A 16935-nucleotide genomic window follows, 5' to 3' on the forward strand; every position below is an offset into this window, starting at 1 on the left:
CGTGGTTTCAGTGCAAAAAGATGAGACCCATGTAGTCCTCTCCTCTCTACATGAGGTTTGCATTCATGGCAGAGAGTGCAATGAAGGTTGTCCTACAGCAGCGAAGCGCGTGATTGCTGGAGGTAAAAAGCCCAACTTGTAGCTCACAGAGAGCACTCTACACACTCACTGCTTCTCATCTGGCTTGGCAGACCGAGGCACCAACAACCTCAGAAAAGGTGGCTCACAGTGGCTTTGCCATGGCAGTCTTCGATTGGTTCATACTGGGTAGTGATTGACAGCGCATGGTAGCTCCATCCATTATGGGGATGGTGAAGCCTCGGTCTCCTCTAGCTGCCCTCTGTGTGGAAATCTGGGAAGGGCTTGGGTGGAAAGAGGCTGGGGACAAACGGATGTTTCATGCATACTTCTAAGTGACCCCTGGAGGGTGGAGGTCAGACGGCTTCTCTTCCTGTTCTCCTACAGCGACAATGATAAGTGCAGCCACGCTTCCGATCTGCCTCACATACAGTGCAGAGAGAGAGAGAGGGAGAGAGAGAGAGAGAGAGGGAGAGAGAGAGAGAGAGGGAGAGAGAGAGAGAGAGAGAGAGAGAGGGGGAGAGAGAGAGAGAGAGGGAGAGAGGGAGAGAGAGAGAGAGAGAGAGAGAGAGAGAGAGAGAGAGAGAGAGAGAGAGAGAGAGGGAGAGAGAGAGAGAGAGAGAGACGGAGAGAGAGACTCACACAGCAGCCTGCTCACTTCACAGAGAAAAAGAGAGAGAGAGAAAGAAGGAGAGAGAGAGAAGGAGAGAGAGAGAGAGAGAGAGAGAGAGAGAGAGAGAGAGAGACGGAGACTCACACAGCAGCCTGCTCACTTCACAGAGAAAAAGAGAGAGACGGAGAGAGACTAACAAAAGAGAGACAGAAAGAGAAGACAGGGTGAGAAAGAGGGGGAAAGACGCAGAAACTCCAGAGGGCAGGAGACGGAGAGGAAAGGAGAGGCTTGTGGGGGAGACAGACGGCAGCACCATGGCTCTCCTAGCCTGCCCCCAGGCAGTCCTGCTCCTGCTTCCCCTCGCTGTCCTCCTGGCTGGCTGTTCCCCCACTCCCACGGAGGAGTGTCCGCAGATGGGCTTCCGTAAGTTTCCACCTCTTCTTCTTTTCCTCAGATAAGCCCCCCCCCCCCCCCCCCCCCCGCCCCCCGGGACGGGGAGAGGGGGCTGCGGGGCCGCCTGTCTGTCTGCTCCAGCGGATCAGCCTTACAGGACGCGGGGTCGGCACTACATATGGGACACCATGGACAGTGCCGACGCAGACATTGACACTCTATTAGCCGAAATGTGCAGGGAAATCACTGCTGACGATGTTGCGCTGATAAGCTGCTACAGCCGAGACCGACATCAGAGACACTCGCATGGTGTTTGCTGCGCAGTGTTTTGTGATGTAATGTAAGGTAATGTAATGTAAAGGGATATCGCTGCTAACAACGTTAGCGCTGAAAAGATGCCGTTTCTCCCTCTGAGTTGCGTGGAGCTTGCTGCGCAGTGCTTTCTGTTGTAAGTGGCAAACGTTTTCATGCTCCTTTCCTCCGCATAGCAGAGGGGTCTGTTTTAAATTACACAGTGTATGAAAAAGTAATGTTTCAGATGTTTTCCTGTTATTGGAAACCACAATATGGTGTTACATTAAACAATATAGTTGTACACAACATAGTATTACAGTATTATACTATTACAGTAATATACTAATTGATGGCAGCAAGGCAGAATCAAATGGAAAGCAAAGTTACATGTGTACATGTGTCTGTATGTGTCTCCGTATATGCACATGCATGTCTAGTTGTGTACATGTACAGTTTATGTATGTTTACGGTATGTGTGCATACATGTGTATGTCTTTTGTGGATACAGTGGGTTTGGGTGCTTTTTGCCATGGCATTTGTACACCATTTTCATGGTTTACATTTTTGTGGACATGTATGCCTTCCATGTGCTGTTTGAAGGAGTGATGTGCATAGTGATAAGGAGCAGGACTTGTAACCAAAAAAGTGGCCAGTTTGATTCCCCCCTGGGGCATTGCTATTAACCCAGAACTGCCTCCAGCTGTATAAATGGGTAATGTAAAAAAAAATTGAAACCTATATAATTCGCTCTATATAAGAGCATCTGCTAAATGCCAACAATGTAATAATAACTTAGCAGTAATGATTGTTTGCCTTTTCACTTGAAAACTAAGCACTCACAGTAGCTCATTATGAGTATTTTTTTTAAAAAACAAAAAACTATGCATCTCACACTAGCTCGCTCTTTAAGTGCAGGAGGGTGGAAATAAACACATTCCTGGTGTAACTGAAAACATGTGTGTGTGTACGCGCGCGTGTGTGTATGCGTATATGTGTCTGGGGAACAGAGTATCTTAAAACTACACATCTCAGAACTAGACATAGAGGAAGTTGCAGGAACCAAAATTAAACACCACCCAGTGTCACCCTCTCACATGGATTTAAAATAGATCAAAACACCCAGCTGTTGCTATCCTGGTTTCACTTCAAAAATTAAGGAAGAATTCCCCAGACTGTCCCTTTATGCCACCCCTTTGTGATAAACCAAGATGATTCTTTATGCTAACTCAGGCTAACACTTTCTGCTAACCCTTTGCAATACAAATTAGACTCTATGCTTCTTCTGTGGACAGCAGCATTGCATCTGTGTCAGTGCGAGTGGTTTCACAGACGCGTTTTCTCTCCTGATAGGGCTGCGGTCATTCCACCTGATCTCCAGATGTAACATCACAGTGCTGGCAGAAAAACAGAAGCAGGAGATCCAGGCCTCGACCACCGTGCTCCTAATCCCCTGCCTCTACCTGCTGGCCTTCCTCATCGGACTCCCCGCCAACATCATCGCCCTCTGGGTCCTGGTGTTCCGCACCAAGAGGTTACCGGCCACCTGGCTGCTGATCAACCTGACAGCCACTGACCTCATGCTCCTGGCCGTGCTGCCCTTCCGCATCGCCTACCACTTCCACGGGAATGACTGGGTGTTCGGGGAGCCCCTGTGCCGGCTGGTCACTGCCCTCTTCTACGGGAACATGTACGGCTCTGTGCTGTGCCTCACGCTGGTCAGCGTGGACCGCTACGTGGCCCTGGTGCACCCCTTCGGAGCCCGCACCCTCCGCAGCTGGCGGTCTTCCCTGTGCATGAGCGCGGTGGTTTGGGTGGTCATTCTGCTGGCCATGCTGCCCCTCCTCCTCTCGCGCCAGTCCTTCCCGCTCAGCGACCCGCCCATCACCACCTGCCACGACGCCTTGCCAGAGGTGGACCAGGAGACCTTCTTCCAGCCTTACTTTGCCACCCTGTTCACCGCCTGCTTCCTGCTCCCCCTGCTGGTCATCGTGTTCTGCTACGGCGCAGTGCTGCGCACTCTGCTGGCCGGGGGCCAGCGCTACGCCCACGCCGTGCGCGTCACCGTCCTGGTGCTGCTGATCTTCCTCGTGTGCTTCCTCCCCAGCAACATCCTCCTCCTCCTGCACTACACTAACTCGGAGCTGATCACCGACGAGCAGGACCTGTACGTGCCCTACATGGTCAGCCTGGCCGTCAGCACCTTCAACAGCTGCATCGACCCTTTCATCTTCTACTACGTTTCTGACGACTTCAGAGCCAGGGTCAGGAAGGCCTTGTGCTGCCAGCTCATCGCAGATCGGGACTCCTCCTCTGGCAACCGGGTGTCCTACTCATCGTCAGGGAAGTCTGGGAAGTCCAAAACCACCCTGCTGTCCAAGTCTGACACCACCCTGGAGCAGAGTGCTGCTTTATAACACCATCGCTGGGTCTGGGCTCAGAGTCAGTCTCCTGCCGCACACATCGGTCCCCACATCCCCATCCCTGCTAGTTCTGACTGGGTCGGACATGTGGTCCTTGACATGTTCAGATGTGATTTTTGGACATTCCCATTTGCAGTCAGCAAACTTAGTAATCTGGACGTCGGGGCAACACTGAGCTCTGGTTCCTCAGTGATGTTTTACAAAACATTTTCAGTTGTCTGACTGTTTCCTCCACCAGACCTTGTTTTATTTTCAAAAGAAGAGCCTTATAAAATAATGCCTTGATATAGAAAGGAAATCCTTGTGTCCCATGAGAGTGGGATCTGTATGTTTTGATGAAATGCTTAAGTATCTTGTACTTTTTATTTTAAAATAACTTTTGATTGAATTTTTATTGCAGTGTAAAAATACAATGTCCTAAACTATGGAGAAAGGTGCAACTGCATGATTACATGGACACAATTAGTTCAACACAGAAATATTCAGATTGGAGGGATTGCTAAATAAATATCACTGTTAAAACTAGGCTATATGTTAGTTAAAACACAACCAAAACTAAAAAATAAAATAAAAATACAATGCCCACAGTACTGGGATATCATTCTTTTTCGTCTGGACAGCACACAGAGCTGGAACAGGACAGAGAATACATTTAAGTCATCATAATGTATGCGATGTATACAGCACACCCATAACTGTTCGCGTCTTGTCTAGATATACCCATATATTCATTCGTGACATTAAACAAAAGTAAACTGTTATCGTCAGTGTTTTTAAGAATAGTTGGTACGAATAGAAAGCGACATCTTAATCATCCAACGTCCAGTTTTTTTCTCAGTAGACAGACAAAAGTACACTTCTGTGTGCTTGAACGAAAAGGACAAAAGGGCGTGAAACAATGAACCAGGAAGCCAGATACCGCAAAATATCCACTGCATGTGATAACCACTACTGCAGCATACTGGCCTCAAAGACTTACTAAAATCGACATTCATCCATCGTTCAGCGCTTCCGCCCCGAGACGTTTGTTAATATAAATTTTATATATTAATTTCTCCAGCCGCAATATAGATGAAAAATACTTTTCATCTTCATTTGAACTAGACGCCCAGCACAAACCGAGCGCCAGACGAACAGCACACCCAATCCAATTAACGCATCTAGCGGTGACAGTTTTAACGGACTTGTGGAACGGAAATTTCCCTGCTGCCGGAGGTGCCAAAACAAACGGATGGAAAAGATGGATAATGTGATGGGAGAAGACCGGCGAATTTGACGGACATAACGGAACAGTCCTTTTTTCAGTTTTATTCAGTCCAGCCTATGTAATAAACCCGAGCAGTGAATGCAAGAGAACTCTTTGCGCTTATGAAGGCGCAAAGAGAACATAGCCGTAACAGAACAGCATGACCAGCAAGGGCAGCAGGAAGCAGGCGGTGAACAGTAATACATAAACAAGAATAAACATATGATAAGAATAAATGCATAAAACACGACAAAACAGTGATACAAACATTCAACAAAACACAATACCACGCATTTCCGAATACAAATGTCAAGAGAAACAAACTCCTGGGAGCTGGAGGACGCGCGCCTCTGTAAGAATAATCAAGCCTCTGCCAGCTCTGGCGCTAACGTCTTTTACGCCCAGTTTTCTGTCTAGATAAGGGCGACAATGACACAGCAGCCCCGGAGCGGTTGCTTGATTGTCGCTCGCGCTTGTACAGGGTCAAATTCACGGGGCCTCTCTGACAGGATCGTAACGGACACCTCCTTCTAAGGACTTTTTGCGTAGGTAGGTGACACATACGTTTGTACGTGTTTGCAATGGGGAACCGATCTGGTTGGACACCACTTCATGGAATTAAAGGGCTGAAATATTTGTTAAATCTATAGTTTTTGTAAGTATACATGCAAGTCTAAGAGGCAGCAAAACGTTCACTGTTATCAAGTTATTCTTAAAAGGTTATGGGATTTTGCATCTTAAAATTAAGCACATTTTGAATAACTTACAATTCCACAGAACAGGGTATTATTCTGGGTGTTCTGTTTTTCATTACTCATTACTGTATTTAAATAGTCGATTGAAATGGTTACTGTTCCTTAATTTAATTTTTTGTAACTGTAATTACTGTACGCTGTACTATGAAGGATACAGTACTCAAACGTGATCTGTCGCACGCGATTTCATGGATTTTTGACAGGCGTGTAATTTGGAAGCCTTTCCTGTTTGATCGCTTTGGAGTGGGGCGGATACATAGTCAAGTCACATTAATTAGAGGAACTTGCTCCAATTTTTAAAAGCCTGAATTGACAGGCTCCCAGCAACTAATGGCCATAACGCTATTAAGTGTTTTTATTGTCCCAGCTAGACTCCAAATGAATTCTAAAGAGAAACACCCAACCGCAGTGATCGATGGATTTGTCCTCAGCGCTTGTACGATAGATCTTGAGTCTTTTAGCCGCGGTTTATCCCAGCCCGTTAATGTGAAACGGAAGGATTGCTGTAAATTGGTTTTCTTCTTAATGGGTACCGCCCTGTGCTGTCTCATGGCCCATGTCATCTGCTGTGGCTTTGACAGACATTTAAAGACATTTTCCCCATTGATATCAAACAAACATGTTTTTGTCTGAAAAATGGGAAGCAGGAGCAATTAACCTTACAGCCTGACACCAAACACTGCACAGAAAGAGGAAACTCGGCTTTAAAGGAGACTTCTGTTGGTGTTTTGTGTGGAGAAATTCTGCATGTTTCTGAGCAAAGGCGCAATCTGTCCACGGAGTTACGTTGTAACATGTATGGTGAAGACTAAAAGAAAAAGGAAAAAAGAAAACAATTCTAATATTCAAATAATAGCAGACGACGAAATAGCGTTTCACTAAACGGTTCCAAATGATTAAAATCATAAAGCAATTTGCCAAATATACAGCAGTTCATTCATGATAATATCTTAAGGTTGTATATCCATTTGGCGGCGCTAAATTTGATTGAGTATGGCCTCCCAAAGTCACCCAAATATAACACGTCATTCTTTATCAATGTCGGTTCCCTTAATTCACTGTAAAGACATTTAAGTGTTCGAAGGCAAAGTGATTGTATGTATTTCCCCAGAAGCACGTAATGTTTCGCACAACAACGTTGTATAAATTTACAAAAAAAGGTTTTGAGGCGAGAAAGTGAGACAAAAAGTGTTTTCGTTTTCTTTGCCGCTAGACGTGTGTCAAATTAGTGAACTAGAAACGAGAAAAGACTTGTCCCTTCTCAAGTTGTATTTGTGTCGACTACCACCTGGTGGAGAATTCATGCTGAAAGTATTCTTGTTTCTGTCACCTCCGAGAGAGCTCAGAACAGACACGTTTAATTGTCAATTGGGTGTTACCCCCCCCCCCCCCCCTCCCCCCCGTACATCATTCTAGATCGAGCAGCGATATAACTCAACCATACTGTATTTGGGTTTACAGTAGTGCTACCTCAACACAGATATCTGGGAATTCCACCAAACATCTGCCATTTGACCTTTCATTTCCTGCTATCAGCAGGGGCAGGAGCGATGAGCGATGATGTTGAATGTTGTGCTGTGATGTTTGAAATGGGCGGCTTGGCTTGCAGGTGCCGGTGTGACATCACTGATCCGGTGTGACATCACTGATCTCTAACGCACCTGTTCTGCTACTGCTGGTCTCATGGAAGCCCACACAGCGAGCGCGAGTGACGGTGAGAGAACAGCAAGCCCTTCCGGGTCACCCCTTCTCCACCACACACTTCAGGAACACCCACTCTCCTGTGAAAGATGTAGACCTCAAAGGCAGAAGGGACTGCAGCCCGTGCTTTAAAGTGGCGTTAGTCAAAGTTTTTCACTCATGTTTAGGGAAGGAATGTTCCATTGGCAGGTGTATTTTACTTCATGTTAATACTGCACGTGTTGCACCACGCAGCATCAACATCGCCTCCCCTCATATGGGCAGTGTAGCATAGTGGTTAAGGAGCAGGACTTGTAACTGAAAGGTTGCCGGTTCGATCCCCGCTGGGACACTGCTGCTGTACCCTTGGGCAAGGTCCTTAACCCGCAGTTGCCTCAGTAAATATCCAGCTGTATAAATGGATAACATTGTAAAGAACTATAACCTATGTAAGTCGCTTTGGATAAAAGCGTCTGCCAAATGAATAAATGTAAATGTAATGAAACTGACACGTCCCTTATGTTCCCCAGCTCTGTGGGCCTTTGTGTCTGGGGCTGCTGTCAGACTGTGAGGAGGTCTGAAACAGATAACAGATCAGAGAGGCGGATGTGGTTTCAGAGACGTCAGATGTGACGTCAGAGGACAGATGCGGATGATGCTGATGCTGATTTGGGTCCTGTCTCGCAGAGATGGCGGTGATTGTGGGTGTGGTGGCCACCTCTCTGGCCGTGCTTGCCGCCACCGTGTGGATGTGCTGCCGGCGGAGGAGAGGGACCGGAGATGCGACGAGACCCAATGAGGGCAAGGAACCAAAAAATGACAAGTCCTCCCCCAAACCCTCCCCAAAGTCCTCCCCCAGGAACCCCCGGCGCTCGGTAAACAGCAAGTTCAGCCACCAGCTGTGCTGTGTGTTCCAGGGAACAGCAGAATAAGATTCTGAGTCATCTTCCCATGAAGTCCTACAGGACAACTCTATCACAGTATACATTACAGTGCACCTCCCTGAGCACTTCCTAAAGGACTAATCAGTTACAATGTGTTTCTGAGAGTAGCACAGACTGTGCCTTAATGTCTCTGCTTCATGTTGACAGACACTCGTCTTTCCCTCTTCCTGTCCCACAGCCACTGAGAGATGCAGATACCAAAGAGGAAGAAGAGAAAGAGGAAGAGGATGTGGAAGAAAAAAGTACTGGTTAAAAAACTCAAACTTTGTCACCACATGACACGAGGTTTCACCAGGTGTCATGGGTTTAACTGTTTTTTTTTAACTCATTGGTGCTGTTTTTGTTTTTTGTTTACAGTATTTTTATTACTGAATTACCTGATCACTGGAAATGACTAAAGGGTTTGTCTGGCTTGTTGTTGATGAAGATACGATCTAACCTTGTGGTAGAGAGTGTTTTCTATGATCTAAGAAAATATGCATTTAATTTAAAATAGCCTTTACTGGAAAATATTAGCATAAACACAATTTTATCCTGATTCGGCAGTTACTTTGTTTATAAACAGTAGCACATGCTTAGAAACTCACGGATAGCCTGTCCTTCATAGAAATATTAGCATACAGTAAGGAATCTGGCAGTATGCATCGTGTTTATCGAGGAGTACTATGGTAAGGGTGTAGTGATGCTAATGTTCTGCCTGGTGGTAGATCCACAGACATATGTACTTGTGGTGTGTGCTGGTGTCTGTGGATCAATCACAGACCAGGTCTCTGCCTTTATAAACCATCCAAAAATGATTTTAGTTACATGTCTAAGATAGTTGATTTAAGTTAAAATCCATCTTTAGTCTTTTTTTGTACAATGAAAATGATGGACTGTGACTCTCTGTTGCAATCACAGTGATTCAATGTGCAGTGCTCCAATGTCAGGTTAACAAGTCAGAAATCAGTGGAAGGAGTCAGATGCCGATGGGTGTGGCTAACAGAAATGGCCAAGCTAGATAATAATGAAGAGCTTGGTCAGAATCATTAATTGTTTAAAGGGGATCTTTTCTGAATTTTAGTCTTCTGATTGGGGGACCTGCCACTGGAGCTCACAGTCTCCCTCCAATCAGAAGACATCGCGGGGACTTCAGTCAATCTGTGAAGTGCACCACTGATTGATGGGATTGCACAGCACCCCTCTGGTCACATGACCTTTTGCTCAAGCCTGAGGAGTGACCCCCACCCCTGGCCTTGCATTTCTCTGTAATATCACATCCAAAAATGGTAACGTTACAGAGATATCCCTCTCTGACCTCCAGCAGCAGTTGGAAGATAAACAACACCCTTCACATATATGGAGAAAAGTGCTTGCAAAAGAATGTTGATGTGTAGCAACTCGTTCGGTTGGTTGACTCTTGGCTGAAATGGCTGTGGATGCCTGAGTGTCATGCAATTCCCACAAAAACCGAGTTACTCAAACATTAAACTGCAGCAAAGCAAAGCAACCAAAACACCAACACACACTCACACAGCAGAAACGCACCCTGTTCACCTCAGCAGGTCCAAACAGCGGCAGAGAGGGGTCCCTCCATCACTGTGATTGGTCTAAATGTGCAGGGATAAATGTAGTTAAAGATGTCAAGGGTTAATTCATAGCTCTTCTGTTTAAAACCAGTGACTGTCACTCACAGTGGCCTGACATGAATTAGCAGGTGAGATTATATGTATGTGACTGAGTTTAGGTTTCCCACAGATGCTACACATGAGATCATGAACAGTGTTCTAGAATTCAGCTCCTGCCCTCTACTTGTTTTTTTTTTACCAGCCTTTAGAGGTTTAGACCTTTAAACCTGAAAATGTATGCTCTGTTCACACATATTTGCCCAGTTTAATTTGTAGTAAGGTTTAATTTGTTTGTGATCTGTTGACCATAACTTGTGGACAGCATAGATCCTCTGACCACAGTTGTAAAACTCAAATTTCCTCACCTGTACTTAATTTTGTCCTCTGTCTTCTAAAGATAATTGTTGTTTCATGTTTTTAGGTTTAAAACAATAAGTACAAAGACATCATCAATCCAAATATGTGATTACTAAATTTGTAACTGTCTGTGTTGAGCAAAACTGATTTCAGGAGTCAAACAGGATGTGTTGTAAATGTTTTGAAAAATGTCTGTTGGGTGAAGACTTTTTCTTTTCGAGAAGATCGGCTCAGCTACATATTTCCATTCAAATGAGAATAGACACATAAATAACGCAAATTGCAATACAGTACTTGGTCACATTTTTCTCTCAGACGAATGCAATTATATCACATTCCCAAAAAAAATGACTATGACAAAGCTGCATAAGCACCCAGTATCAGTCTTTAACTTCTTTGAAAAATGGGTTATTCATATCGTGACTAGTTTTTGATTTATGCAATTATCAACACTACCACTTGTTAGGTATTTAATTTCCCAGTTGCAATTTGGGAATGGTTTTACAGAAGTATATTAAGAGATTGTAATACACATGGAGTGAAAACAGCATTCATCAATCATTGTAATCATTCAGTGCTTTAAATAAATCACCTTATTTATGTTGTACATTGCATTGATTTTGTTGGTTCATTCAAATAACAGATGTTATAGGTTTAAAATATTTTTTAAAAATCCGTACTGTTGGAGTCTCCTTTCATTCTTGATGTTAAACAAATCCCACCATTTTTAAGTAAGTGATTGTTTTCTTTTGGAAAAAAAAATTCTAAATCCTTTTCTGGGATGTTAGTAAAAAAGTTGCAGCAGCCGTTGAAAAATCAAACATGTACAGCAATCATTCAGTCATTCATCAAATCAGTGAAAAATCAAACATGTACAGCAATCATTCACTCATTCATCAAAACAGTGAAAAATCAAACACGTACAGCAATCATTCACTCATTCATCAAAACAGTGAAAAATCAAACACGTACAGCAATCATTCACTCATTCATCAAAACAGTGAAAAATCAAACACGTACAGCAATCATTCACTCATTCATCGAAACAGTGAAAAATCAAACACGTACAGCAATCATTCACTCATTCATCAAAACAGTGAAAAATCAAACATGTACAGCAATCATTCACTCATTCATCACAACAGTGAAAAATCAAACATGTACAGCAATCATTCACTCATTCATCGAAACAGTGAAAAATCAAACATGTACAGCAATCATTCACTCATTCATCGAAACAGTGAAAAATCAAACATGTACAGCAATCATTCAGTCATTCTTCGAAACAGGGAATCTGTTTGCCAGCAGGCTCTTCTCGAGGAAAACAGATCTTTGGTTCTGTTTATAGTTACAGTAACTAGCTGCCGTTCCTAAGCGGATGTGTTTGTTTGTGACCCTGTAACATCACATAAGCATCAATACACCAGCCTCCTTGAAATAAAATCTCTGCTGTGATTTACTGATGAGGGCCGATGTTGGAGTGCTATGCTGGGACAGGCTGCTCTTGCTTAGGGGTTTGTCTGGGAGATGTTAACAGTTGGGGGCAGGATTAGAAATCTCTCCTGTAGTGTGAAATGTGGATGGCACTCTGTACTGCGGTTGTCTCTTTTCAGCAGTGTAATAAAGGAAGTGTCCTGGTTAAAGCTCCAAACTTCCCTCTCCCTCCCTTACCACACACACACACACACACACACACACACACACACACACACACACACACACACACACACACACACACACACACACCTCTGTATATAAGCAGCTGAGCCACACTGGACCTCAGAGGCTTCACCATGAAGACTGCAATCCTTCTGCTCGCCCTGATCCCCGCTGGTAAGATTCGGCCGAACGCACCCACAGGTTACACACTACAGTACGGTAAGATTCGGCCGAACGCACCCACAGGTTACACACTACAGTACGGTAAAATTCAGCCAAACGCACCCACAGGTTACACACTACAGTACGGTAAGATTCGGCCGAACGCACCCACAGGTTACACACTACAGTACGGTAAAATTCAGCCGAACGCACCCACAGGTTACACACTACAGTACGGTAAAATTCAGCCAAACGCACCCACAGGTTACACACTGCAGTTCTGGCGGGGCAGGGACCCTCACACATCTTACAGGCAGCCTGCACGTGAGTAATATTTTACAGGATGGAATAACTGACCTGGGGTCAGTGCGGGAAGCAAACGAACAACTCGACTGAATTAGGAATGAGAGGGTGAATGACTCCTTTCTGAAACAGATCCTGTACTCAGACCAGCCAGGTCTGATGAAGGTCAGGTGGAATTTGCATTTACAGGTGGGCATGGGGGAGAATGGAGCAGGAGAGAGAGGGAATGGCAAATTAGCACCAGAGAGAGCCAAAAAATCAAACACAAATTATTTTTAAACCATGTGCTCAGCTGATCAGGTATTCTGATGATGAAAATTGTCTCACACATTTAGGTTTGCGTTGCTGGTACAAAACATTGACCTTATATCTGAAAAAAAAAAGCCAGAGTAAACAAGTCAAACATATCAGTGAGGGAGTCCATACTATAGGGGACTTTTTACCTGTGTCTAAGTGTGTGCATGCGTGCCAGCAGAGAGGGGCGGATGGAGCAGGCCTTCCAGAAGTTTGAGTCATGATGGAACCAGGGTGACTCTTCAGGAAACAGCAGGGGCAGTGGCATCTGGAAAGCAAAACAAAAAGTCAAATGATAAAATAATGCTTAGCTATCAGTTTAGCCTAGTCCAGCTTAGTTTGGTTTTATTTATGTGTCTTCTGTTTTTACCCTTGGACATTATTATAAGCAGGTCAGCAACTTTTTAAACACTTTTATCCTTGTGTTTGAAATAATTAGCTCTCTCTTTTTCTCTCAGTGCTGAGTACTGATCAGCTCTCCAGACATGAGGAACCATTCAATGCAGGTAATGCATTCAAAACCACATGGTTACATATGACCACACACACACACACACACACACACACACACACACACAGATGCACATGCCCCTGCACACACACGCACATGCGCGCACACACACATCCATGCACACACACGCACACACGCACGCACGCAGGCACACGCACACACACACACACACACACAGATGCACATGCCCCTGCACACACACGCACATGCGCGCACACACACATCCATGCACACGCACGCATGCACACACACACACACACAGACTGAGGAGAGTTGTTCTGCTGGCATTCTCAGACTCAGCGCTTGTGAAGTTTGGCGCCCTCTGCAGTGGAAACCCCAGCAATACAAAGCGTGGCTGCGACAAGTACGGCTGTGGGAAGTATGGAGCCAGCCGGTAAGAGAGTGCCGAGTTACCTGTGAGAAAACTCCCTGTGATAAAACCCACCTGAGGAAAAAACCCATTGAAATAACCCTGTTTGAGAGACCTTCCTGTGAGATAATCCCTTTTGGGATAGCCTCCTGTGAGATATGTGCCTTTTGGAACATCTTTCTGTGATATATGCCCTGTTGAGGCAACATCCTCTACAAAGCCCTCACCATATTCTTCACTAATACTCTCCAAGCACACAGAGAGAAAAACATTACTTTGGGAGAGGCTGTGGGCTTTTAATTACTGCTCTGGACACTAATGATCAGTGATTTGAACTCATGGGGTGGTCTAATAAAGGAATCTGAGCTGTGAAAACACACTAACAAAACTGTAACTGTAACTTATCTGAAACACTTGGATACAATACACCGAGGAAAACCTAGCATACGTCATTGCTACTGTTTAGAAACTGTACCCAAAACGGTGCCTGATTTTAACAAGCGGGGGCTGGGGCGGGGGGTTCTGCTGGCAGGGATGGGGGGAAAAGGAAACACATGGGCCTGGACATTGTCTGCTCCGACGGGGCCACGGTCTACGCCCCCTTTGACGTGACACTCAACGGCCGTGCCATTCCCTACAAGAAAGACAACGCCATAAACAACGGACTCAACTTAAAAGGGGAAGGTGAGGCCTGCCAAGTGCCTGAGGCACACTTTAATATCCACAATCAACACCGTCCCTCCCACTCAAACACGCAAAAAAATAAACACTTACAGGGAGCAGGAGCAAATATCACAGTAATTTAATCGTGATGGTGGAATATTGTTATTGCTTGATATGTATCTCTTACATCTCACTCTTACGCATATTTCTCATCCCAGTTAAGGCCTGAGATTTATAGCCTAACTTTTCTGTTCTTTTATATCCCACCTGTTAAAAATTCACCCGTGTGGAAACTTTGAAACCTGAATGAAATTGGACATTGGAATGATTCTTTTGTTGCCAAGGCAAACCACAGAGATTGGCAATGAGATTTTACAGTTATCTCTGACCCTTATAACTAATCTACCAATGAAGCAACAGCAGTTTATATAACCGCAGGGTTAAAGGCAGTTTTGAGCTCTATCACTTCTACATACCTACATACCCTGCATGTGGTGTGGGGAATATGTCTGAATGGCTGACTGAACTGTCTGCTTGCGCTTGAACTTATAATACATACAGTGTAACTCAAATTTAAGATGAGAATTATGAATGAGGCTTCCCAGAGCATTGTGTGATGTTGGTCCTTTCTGTGTTGAGGGCAGTTCCATGTACAATATGAAGCAATACCTACCAAAGCTTGACTTAGGCCTTCCTATAAATTGTTCTTCATTATGTAAGTAAGATTTCTCATTTTCTATCACATAAAGTATTTATGGTATGTTATCAATGAAAAATCTGGACCTAAAAAAAATGGGACAGGACCTTAATTGATTTTACTATGATTGATTGAACAAACCAAATCACACTGTTCTGTTTTCTCATTTGAACACAACATTAGTACAACATTCCTGATATATTTGCCTTTGGAGTACCCTTCTTTGTCCCATCTACTGTAAATTAAAATGTGTTTATTAGACTGTGAGAAGCTGGTTGGAAAAACATTGTAGGATGTGGTAAATTGAATCAGATCAATCTGATTGATTATTTGGATTGACTGATCTGTGGAGCAGTGGATGTATGGACAGACAGATGGATTAACTGACAGAGTGACTGTCTCTCTGGCAGGATTGTGCTTTAAGCTCTTCTACATGAAACCGGATAAGGTCACAGGGAAAGTAAAGAAGGGGGGGAAAATTGGGACACTGCTGCCCATGCAGAAGGTCTACCCAGGAATCACCTCTCACATCCACGTACAGATGTGCGACAAATCGGACCCCACCAAGTACTTCTGAGCGGCCCACAGATTACCCAGCTTCCCTTGCAGTATTTAATGCCACACTCCTCCTGCATAGGATGGTATAGATGAGTGTGGGGGGTGTTTGAAAGCAGTTATTTACTGTAGTTCTGTGCTCCTTCCATTAATATTCTTCTGTTTGACTCTCTGTATATGCTTTATGGAGACATTTTGAGGGAAAAAATGTCCATTTCTTCATATGCTGCAGTTTAATAAAAGACTGGACAAAATGGATTCATATGAGTATATATGCACCTACCCACCCACCCATGCACACCCACACCCACACACGCACATGCGTGCACAGACACACACATACACGCACACCCACACACGCACATGCGTGCACAGACACACACACGCAGACAGGTGCGCACACACAAACACACACATTATCAGTGGAACAGGCTAGTACAGCCATAACTCAGAATTATTCCACTTATTGTGAAGCACAAACAGAAGTTATGACTGAAGTGAGTGAAAGGGAATTCCATCATGGGTACCATTTATTTACACACCCTTCCAAATGCAGTTCTGGACAGAAATACAGCAATGATTCTACAATAATCATAAACCTGATAACCCACATGTTCCAAGACCCACCTAGTTTCACTCATATTAGTCAGGAGCAGAATTAGAAATCTCTCCTGTAGTGTGAAATGTGGATGGCACCTGTAGTGGTTGTCTCTTTTCAGCAGTGTTATAGAGGAAGTGTCCTGGTTATGGCTCCAAACCCCCTCTCTAGAGGAGGTGAGGGGATGCCTGTGTTAACTATCACGCTGCGTTCCATGGGTGTATCAAGCAGTTTACACTGACTGGAAAGGTATATATCACAACTTACTGTAATGGAGTGTGGATCACAGTATACTGCCTCAGATACACTATATGGCCAAAAGTATGTGGGCACCTGACCAGCACACCTATATGAGCTTATTGGACATCCCATTCCAAAACCATGGGCATTAATATGGAGTTTCCCCCCTTTGCAGCTATAACAGCCTCTACTCTTCTGGGAAGGCTTTCCACAAGATTTTGGAGTGTGTCTGTGGGAATTTGAGCATTTGTGATGTCAGGCATGTTGTGATGTTGGACGAGAAGGCCTGGCTCACAATCGGCTTTCTAATTCATCCCAAAGGTGTTCAGTGGGGTTGAGGTCACTGGAGTTCCCCCACACCAAACTCGTCAAACCATGTCTTTATGGACGTTGCTTTGTGCACAGGGGCACAGTCATGCTGGAATAGGAAAGGGCCTTCCCCAAACTGTTGCCACAAAGTTGGAAGCATACAATTGTTCTAAAATGTCTTTGTATG

The 16935-nt window shown here is 44.5% G+C and overlaps 2 protein-coding genes across 2 annotated transcripts; both read left to right on the forward strand.

The window, feature by feature from the left end:
- The first annotated feature begins 915 nt into the window (after positions 1–915).
- On the forward strand, positions 916–4056 carry si:ch211-132p1.2 (proteinase-activated receptor 4). Its single transcript, XM_036548794.1, has 2 exons — positions 916–1114; positions 2729–4056. Exons 1-2 carry the CDS (start codon positions 1006–1008, stop codon positions 3790–3792), a joined length of 1173 nt encoding a protein of 390 aa, XP_036404687.1. The 5' UTR covers positions 916–1005; the 3' UTR covers positions 3793–4056.
- An 8124-nt stretch (positions 4057–12180) lies between these two features.
- Positions 12181–15841, forward strand: lect2l (leukocyte cell-derived chemotaxin 2 like). Its single transcript, XM_036547685.1, has 5 exons — positions 12181–12220; positions 13264–13311; positions 13611–13710; positions 14219–14370; positions 15457–15841. The coding sequence occupies exons 1-5, from the start codon at positions 12181–12183 to the stop codon at positions 15621–15623; spliced, it is 507 nt and encodes a 168-aa protein (XP_036403578.1). The 3' UTR covers positions 15624–15841.
- Positions 15842–16935: the final 1094 nt, after the last annotated feature.

Source organism: Megalops cyprinoides, chromosome 16 (assembly GCF_013368585.1).
Source record: "Megalops cyprinoides isolate fMegCyp1 chromosome 16, fMegCyp1.pri, whole genome shotgun sequence".
NCBI lineage: Eukaryota > Metazoa > Chordata > Actinopteri > Elopiformes > Megalopidae > Megalops > Megalops cyprinoides.

What these genes read in the sequence shown, in the direction of transcription:
- lect2l (XM_036547685.1), top strand. Translation starts at nt 12,181, where the DNA reads ATGAAGACTGCAATCCTTCTGCTCGCCCTGATCCCCGCTG. An exon ending in GCTCGCCCTGATCCCCGCTG is followed by an intron (nt 12,221 to 13,263) that starts GTAAGATTCGGC and finishes TTTTTCTCTCAG; the next exon opens with TGCTGAGTACTGATCAGCTC. An exon ending in GGGAAGTATGGAGCCAGCCG is followed by an intron (nt 13,711 to 14,218) that starts GTAAGAGAGTGC and finishes TTCTGCTGGCAG; the next exon opens with GGATGGGGGGAAAAGGAAAC.
- si:ch211-132p1.2 (XM_036548794.1), top strand. Translation starts at nt 1,006, where the DNA reads ATGGCTCTCCTAGCCTGCCCCCAGGCAGTCCTGCTCCTGCTTCCCCTC. An exon ending in GTGTCCGCAGATGGGCTTCC is followed by an intron (nt 1,115 to 2,728) that starts GTAAGTTTCCAC and finishes CTCTCCTGATAG; the next exon opens with GGCTGCGGTCATTCCACCTG.